We start from the raw sequence: 8135 nt of genomic DNA on the forward strand, positions 1-8135 counted from the left end.
TCATTTTTTTTTTTTTTTTTTGGCCATGCTGCGCGACATGCAGGATCTTAGTTCCCCAACCAGGGATCGAACCTGTGCCCCTAATAGCGGAAGCGCAGAGTCCTAACCACTGGACCACCAGGGAAGTCCCCCTACTCATTTTTAAAAATTTCTCGCCTGCTCAAAGAAAAGTTCATTTTAATTTGTTTGGGCTTTCTCTACAGAAAAGGTTTCTAGTCTCACAATTTGGTGGGGCCCCAAGAAGTAGGGCTTGGATAGAAGCTACAAGGGACAGAATTGGGACCGGAGAGAACCCCTGGTCGTGGTGGCCCAGGGGCCTCACCGTGCAGGCAGAGGCTGGCACCATTGGACATCGGGTTCTAGAAGCTTTGTGTCTTTTAAAGGTCCTCTCAACCATGTGATTGTGTGGCCTCATGGGCAAAAAAAAAAAAAAAAAAAAAAAAAAAAAAATAGTGTGAATGGTTTTGAGCATTAGGACAGGATTTCAGATTAGTTTTAAGGTCCCAGCTACTTGGGTACCTCCAGGCTAGCTCCCCCAAAGCTGTCCAGTGCTGGCTGTACAGAGAGAGAATGGCTGTGGGAACAGCCGCCCTGGGGTGCCTCTCATCTGTCTGGTTAGAAAGGCCCCGTCCACAGGGATGAGCCGAGAGGCCGCGGCTGATGCACTCGAGGGCTCTTTCCATCCTGTTGTGTTTCAGCTGGTGGGTGTGGCTTTGGGCCGAAGGGGCCCCTCCCAGAGGAAGCCGGAGCAGGTTCTTTTTGGAGACACTGGTTTGCTGTCTGGCAAGTGTCAGAAATCCCCACCAAGGCTAACCTATGGCGTCCGACGTCCCCTAGTGCCACCTCCAGATGGGGTGAGTGCTGTGTCTGCTTCTGGGAAGCTGGCCCCAGTGAGCTGGGGGAGCCCTTAGTTGGTTTACTGGTTTGTTCATTTTCTTGCCCGTTCTAAAACAGAGGGTAAGTGGACCGTCACAAACACGTCAGGAGGAATGCAGCTCTGCATGCACGCGCGTGTCTGTAGACGTGCATGCACACACACACAGAGTCTTACACACTCCTGTTTCCCCTGTGAGCCCGGGTCACTCTCATCTGGAGAACTCACTCTCCTGGCTGCTCCCGGGCATCCTGGTCATCCTGAGTTGCCTGCCAGCCGCGGCTCTTGGGCAGATGACGGCCACACCCCAGTATTGTCACTCAGTTGTACACACCCAGGATCCCTGCCCCTCCTCGGCCCCCTGGTGGGTGGGGCAAAGCGAGTCTGTCCCCAGGGTGTGGGTGGAGGCTGTGCTGCCCACCTCACCTGGGCCGCTGACACGGCTTCTGTCATGTAGCCCCTCGGACGGGCTCTGGGTGCAGCTGGGCTTTGCTGCCCCCAGGCGTGGGTGACCTCTGCGAGGACCCAGTCCCTGGTGTGGTCCTCCTTGAGGAGGACCGAGTGAGCACCGGCACTGCCCACAGCTACTTTCTTTATTCACCCCCTTCGGCTTCCCTCCCGTCTCCCCGGAGCCATGGTGGGGCTGGAAGCCTCCGGGATTCTGTACAGAGAACCAGGCAGGTATGGGGGCCACCCTGGGTGGCAGAATCGCCCTCGCTTCCCTCGCAGCCCCTCATTCGTCTTCTGTTGCGGAAAAGGCCGAGGGTTTCTGCTGCTCTTTGCAGTGAGCACAGCCCGGGGGAGTGGGACCCAAGGCAGGGAGCGGTGCTGCCCTTGAACGTGGCTGTGAGGGTTGTGTGTCTGTTCTGAGCAGTTGGTGGGCAGGGGTGGGGGTGCAGGCGGCTGGCGTCGGGCCTCCTGTCGCAGTGAAGACGTCGCATCCACCCCGTCGCAGCTGAACTGTTTCCATTCACATGGCTGCCGAACTCTCCTTCCCGGAGTCCCCGCTCCGCTCCTGGGCCGGTCAGAGCCCAGCGTAGGCCGGTAAAGCAGCGGTTCCTCTCCCCCTTGGTGGATGGGTGAGCCGCTGAGGCTCGGTGAAGTCCCCTCCACAGGGGTGGCTGAGACGCAAGCAGCCCGGTGCTCCGTCATCTTTGCAAGTGTGAGGCCCGTGGGGAGGGAAGAGGGGGCCAGGTGGGCTCTGCCAGGCGCCCCAGGTCTCGCAGCGAAGACCAGCCCTCAGAAGTCAGGAGACCCTGGTGGAGGGTTGGGAGTCAGGGGTGGGTGGGAGGGAGAGGCCGGGCCCTGCAGGATTGGGCGGGGTCGAGGGAAGGTTCGTGAGACCACGTGGAGCATCACCACCTGCAGAGGGTGTTACAGGTGGAGGGACCGTGCGGACCAAGGGCCCGGCTGTGGTTGAAACGGCAGGTGAGTTCGCTTTGCCCGGAGCCGGGGGCAGTGCGGGTGAGTGACAGAGAGCAGTGACACGGCAGAGAGTGGGGCTCCCACCCCGGCCGCGTTCCAGTGCCCCTCCTTTGTCTGCACCCCTCCTCCCAGGTGGTCAGATACCCGCTGCACGTCATCATGGAGCTGAAAGAGTACCTGATTGACGTGGCGTCCCGGGCGGGCCTGCACTGGCTGTCCACCCTCGTGCCGACCCACCACGTCAACGCCCTGGTCTTCTTCTTCATCGTCAGCAACCTCACCGTCGACTTCTTCGCCCTCCTCGTGCCCCTGGTCGTCTTCTACTTGTCCTTCATCTCCATGGTCATCTGCACCCTGAAGGTCTTCCAGGACAGCAAGGCCTGGGAGAGCTTCCGTGCCCTCACCAGCCTGCTCCTGCGATTCGAGCCCAACCTGGACGTGGAGCAGGCCGAGGGCAACTTCGGCTGGAACCACCTGGAGCCCTACGTCCACTTCCTGCTGTCTGTCTTCTTCGTCATCTTCTCCTTCCCCGTCGCCAGCAAGGACTGCATCCCCTGCTCGGAGCTGGCCGTCGTGTCCGTCTTCTTCACGGTCACCAGCTACATGAGCCTGAGCACCTCGGCCGAGCCCTACACCAGGAGGGCCCTGGTGACCGAGGTGGCGGCCGGCCTGCTCTCTCTTCTGCCCACCGTGCCCGTCGACTGGCGCTACCTGAAGCTCCTGGGCCAGACCTTCTTCACAGTGCCCGTCGGCCACTTCATCGTCCTGAACGTCAGCATCCCCTGCCTGCTCTATGTGTACCTGCTGTACGTCTTCTTCCGCATGGCCCAGCTGAGAAACTTCAAGGGCGCCTACTGCTACCTGGTCCCCTACCTGGTCTGCTTCATGTGGTGCGAGCTCTCCGTGGTCATCCTGCTCGAGTCCACCGGCCTGGGGCTGGTGCGCGCATCCATCGGCTACTTCCTCTTCCTCTTCGCTCTCCCCATCCTGGTGGCCGGCCTGGCGCTCATGGCTGTGGTGCAGTTGGCCCACTGGTTCTTGTCCCTAGAGCTCACCAAGGTTGTGGTCACCATGGTGGTCTGCAGCATCCCCCTGCTGGTCCGTTGGTGGACCAGGGCCAACTTCTCCGTGGTGGAGATGGTCAAGTCCCTGACACGGAGCTCCATCGTCAAGCTTATCCTGGTGTGGATCACGGCCATCGTGCTCTTCTGCTGGTTCTACGTGTACCGCTCGGAGGGCATGAAGGTCTACAACTCCACGCTGACCTGGCAGCAGTATGGCTTCCTGTGCGGGCCGAGGGCCTGGAAGGAGACCAACATGGCCCGCACCCAGATCCTGTGCAGCCACCTGGAGGGCCACAGGGTCACGTGGACCGGCCGCTTCAAGTATGTCCGCGTGACGGAGATCGACAACAGCGCCGAGTCGGCCATCAACATGCTCCCGCTCTTCCTCGGCGACTGGGTGCGCTGCCTCTACGGCGAGGCCTACCCGTCCTGCAGCTCGGGCGACGTCTCCACGGCCGAGGAGGAGCTCTGCCGCCTCAAGCTCCTGGCCAAGCACCCCTGCCACATCAAGAAGTTCGACCGGCACAAGTTCGAGATCACCGTGGGCATGCCCTACAGTGGCGCCAACGGCACCCGCGGCCCCGAGGAGGACGACATCACCAAGGACATCGTGCTGCGGGCCAGCAGCGAGTTCAAGGACGTGCTGCTCCACCTGCGCCAGGGCAGCGTCATCGAGTTCAGCACCGTCCTCGAGGGCCGCCTGGGCAGCAAGTGGCCCGTCTTCGAGCTCAAGGCCATCAGCTGCCTCAACTGCATGGCGCAGCTCTCCCCAGCCAGGCGGCAAGTGAAGGTGGAGCGCGACTGGCGCAGCACCGTGCACGGCGCCGTGAAGTTCGCCTTCGACTTCTTCTTCTTCCCTTTCCTGTCGGTGGCCTGAGGATGCGTCCTGTTGCAGGAGTGTCGGTGCATGTGGCTGCCAGGACCTCCCCCCACGGCCTCCCGGCTGAACGGCGCAACACTAACCACTGTGTGTGTGTGTGTGTGTGTGTGTGTGTGTGTGTCCGTGTCCGCACGCACGCGCAAACGCAGGGCTTTGGAGACCGTTTGTCACGTGTAGTCTGCTCGCACCTCTGTGAACGGGCTGACTCCTTTAGCTGTGTCCACTTCGACTGCCCTGTGTGGTTGGAGATGGCATGCACAGCCTCGACCCGCAGTCCCGACCTCTCCGTGCGCAGCTGGTGTGCCAGGCTAGACTAGGATTCCTGTGCCCGAAAAACACTTTACAGATGCTGTCCTCCCTCCCCTACCACCTCCACGCACGCCCCGGCCCCTCATTTACTTCTGTTTGGGTTTGTTATTTAAAGAACCAATAGTGCTGCTGTGTAAACTCAACGATAGCTTTTCTTATTTATTTGGTCACTGCTAAGCCTTGACAGCTGTTTGCAGATCCTGGGGGCCTGCAGAGCCGCTCTGTCATATGACCAAGGCCCTGCCTGATTCTGAGATCGGAGGCCACACAGGCGGAAGCCCCGAGCTCTGCAGCCTGCAGCCTGCCCGCCTCGCTGCTCTCCTGTCTGGTGGGTAATGGGTGAGTTTGCGAGGGTCTTGCCCGAATCCACCGGGACTAGGAAATAGAAGGAACCCGGGGCGTCCCCTCCTGGTGCTCAGAAACGCTAGGCCATGTTCAGAACCAGAAAGCAGAAAGTCAAGGTCCTAAAGCAGCCGAAATAAAAACCTTTGATGAAATCCACTGTCTTTTTCTTTCTTTAAAAGGCTTTTTTTGTATGTGTGAGGGAATCAACAGGTGACTACCCTTGTACTGAGGTGCATACAAGTGCAGCTGGGGTTACAAAGAGCAGAACTTACCCTCAGCGAGTGACCTGACACTACTAGGCCAGGGGCCCCTGCAGCGTTTGCGCCATCACCCAGCTGTCTGCCCGGGTCTTACTAGGTGTGAAATGCTCATGGTCATGATTATTTGTGAAACTGAAATCACCACTGAAAGGGCACATACGTGGTTACTCGTGGTTCAGTAGCTGTGTTGTTCAGCAGTGTGTTGCTTGTGAAACCATATCCTGTATTCAGTGATGAACAATGATAATTCCATAGAATTATCATCAGAACTTGAGCTACCTAGCGGGGGCTAGAGCAGCTTGGGGTCCCTCAGCAAACTTAGCACCCTGGGCACGGGTGCATGCCTGTCTGGGTCCCTTGGGCAGGGGGACATGTCTGTCTGGGTCCCTCCGGTCTTTGGTTTCTTCCCTGAGGTTGAGGACAGCCTGGTCCCCTCCTGCCCCCCAGTGGGCAGTGACCCCCACCCAGTGAGCTGCATGTCCAGTTCTTTGCTGTGGTCAGGAAACCTGGAGTTGTTCACACATCCTTTTGTGGTTTGGAGTTGACTCAGGGTGTGGCCACCTCCGTTTTGAAGACACATCTCACCTTGGTGGGTGGCATCTGCATCCCTTCATTGCTAACTCTTCCTGTTTTGTCTTCCTGCCTGGTCTGGTCTGCCTGAAATCCCATGTTGGGAAGTGCTCAGGAGGGTGGCATCCCTTTGTGCCTGTGGGTTTCTTCCCAGGTAATGAGATGAGGTTAAATGTCAGCCCCACTCCCCTCTCCGATCTGGAGGTTTGTGAGGCCATGAAATGAGTTCACAGTTCAGCTTTGCCTCCCAGACTCCCCACTGATTGTCCGGAAGGCGAGGAAGCTGCCTGGCTTTCTGAGTGAATGCAGATGACCTCATATCATCCTCACTGGGCAGGGGGCAGGTGCCGTGACAGCCCTGATCCACAGAAAACAGGTTCCGGGAGGAGATCACACCGCATGTGAGCAGCAGGGCCAGTATTAGACCGAGATCTGCTGGTGCCCTGTCCTCTGGGTCACGCTGTTATTCGGCTCCCAAGCAGAGCGCCTCCTTGGAGCAGGGGATGGTGTGGTCTCACGGGGATTGCCCTGCATCCGCCATTCAGCCCCTGTCCCTAGGTCCCAGTGTCCTGATCTATAAAATGTAAGTCTGGGTTAGGTCAGTGGTTCGCAAAACTACTTAGCAATGAAACGCTGTTTAAAAAACCAAATGTGGGACTTCCCTGGTGGCGCAGTGGTTAAAAATCTGCCTGCCAATGCAGGGGACACAGGTTCAAGCCCTGGTCTGGGAAGATACCACATGCCGCGGAGCAACTAAGCCCATGCGCCACAACTACTGAGCCTGCGCTCTAGAGCCCGTGCTCCGCAACTAGAGAAAGCCCGCGTGCAGCAACCAAGACCCAACAAAGCCAAAAATAAAAAAAAACAAAATTAAGAAAAACAAAATTTAAAAAAAAAGCCAAATGTATTTGATCAGATGGGCCTTGCTAGTTTCCTCCCTGTTTACCACACTTAGTTCAATACTTTACTACAGTTATCTACGGTGATAACTCCTTCCTGGAACAGGCTTTCTATCTTAAATATTTTAGGCAGTAAGGGTGAAGTTCAAAGGTTCTTCCTGAGTCTTTTGGGTCTTGCTTCTTTTCACCTCTAAATAATCCACATGCCAGAGTGGCACATCTTGGAGCAGCTTGCCCCGAACACACCCCCATCGGTCTCAAAAGGAAGTTTTACCAGAAACTTCTTTCACATTCTCAAGGAACAGATAATTGGTATAAACACGAATAAAGAATACAGAAAAGAGGGCTTCCCTGGTGGTGCAGTGGTTGAGAGTCCGCCTGCCGATGCAGGAGACACGGGTTTGTGCCCCGGTCCACGAGGATCCCACATGCCGTGGAGTGGCTGGGCCCGTGAGCCATGGCCGTGGGGCCTGCGCGTCTGGAGCCTGTGCTCTGCAACGGGAGAGGCCACAAAAGTGAGAGGCCTGCGTACAGCAAAAAAAAAAAAAAAGAATACAGAAAAGAGCAACTTTGGATGGAAGAATCGTAAAAGAGTTTATTGATGGTCTGATGTAACTTCCTCATAAAAATCAGTGTCCTCATCCAAACCCACTGGTGAAGGAGCACCTTTCCTTAGGGCTTTGTTAGCAGCAATGTTGCCTTTTTCCTGGTTTCCTCTTGAAGTCAAGCAGGACCTTGTGGGGCTCCTAGCCGCAGAAGCCTTTTTGTGTCCCCTGTTTCTTTTCTTTTTTTTTTTTTTTTTGGCGTTACGCGGGCCTCTCACTGTTGTGGCCTCTCCCGTTGCGGAGCACAGGCTCCGGACGCGCAGGCTCAGCGGCCATGGCTCACGGGCCCAGCCGCTCCGCGGCATGTGGGATCTTCCCAGACCGGGGCACGAACCCGTTTCCCCTGCATCGGCAGGCGGACTCTCAACCACTGCGCCACCAGGGAAGCCCCCCTGTTTCTTGTTTGTAGGAAATAGGTTTCAGTCTCCATGACCTTCCCTGAGTTCCAAAGGGCAGGTTCAAACAGCTGTTGACCAGAAAAAGGAGGTGATGCCGAGACAAGGGAGGAGCAGTCAGAAAACACTAGTGCAGCCTAGGGGCAGGGTCCTGGTTCTGCCTCAAGGGATACACATAACAATATCTTTGAGCTCGTCTACAAAACTAAAATCCCCAACAAATGGAAGATGTTAAGTACTTGATGAAGCGTTCTTCATTCCAGAGAAGGTCACAGTTTGACAACCTCAAGAACCAGAGAAGCTCATCAGGAGACCACCTGAGGCCAGATTAAAGGAGCGCAGGCCCTGCACACACCCTGATAATAATCAGCAACCCACCCTTGAACCATTGCTATAAAACTTCTCACCAAAGCCCTGGGTTGGGACACACAAGTTTTTGAGGGCACAAGCCCGCTGTGTCCCCCTTTGCCTGGCAAGGCAATAAAGAAATTCTTTTCTACACCCAAACA

At 56.8% G+C, this 8135-nt stretch overlaps 1 protein-coding gene across 1 annotated transcript in view; it reads left to right on the forward strand.

Moving 5' to 3' along the window:
* WFS1 (wolframin ER transmembrane glycoprotein) overlaps positions 1 to 5049 on the forward strand; it is a 28089-nt gene extending 23040 nt beyond the window's left edge. The window contains exon 8 of the mRNA XM_060115597.1: positions 2432 to 5049. Within this exon, the coding sequence (XP_059971580.1) occupies positions 2432 to 4240 (1809 nt within the window). The 3' untranslated portion in view covers positions 4241 to 5049. The remainder of the gene's footprint in view (positions 1 to 2431) is intronic.
* The last annotated feature ends 3086 nt before the right edge of the window (positions 5050 to 8135 follow it).

Source organism: Mesoplodon densirostris, chromosome 1 (genome assembly GCF_025265405.1).
Source record: "Mesoplodon densirostris isolate mMesDen1 chromosome 1, mMesDen1 primary haplotype, whole genome shotgun sequence".
In the NCBI taxonomy this organism is placed as follows: Eukaryota; Metazoa; Chordata; class Mammalia; order Artiodactyla; family Ziphiidae; genus Mesoplodon; species Mesoplodon densirostris.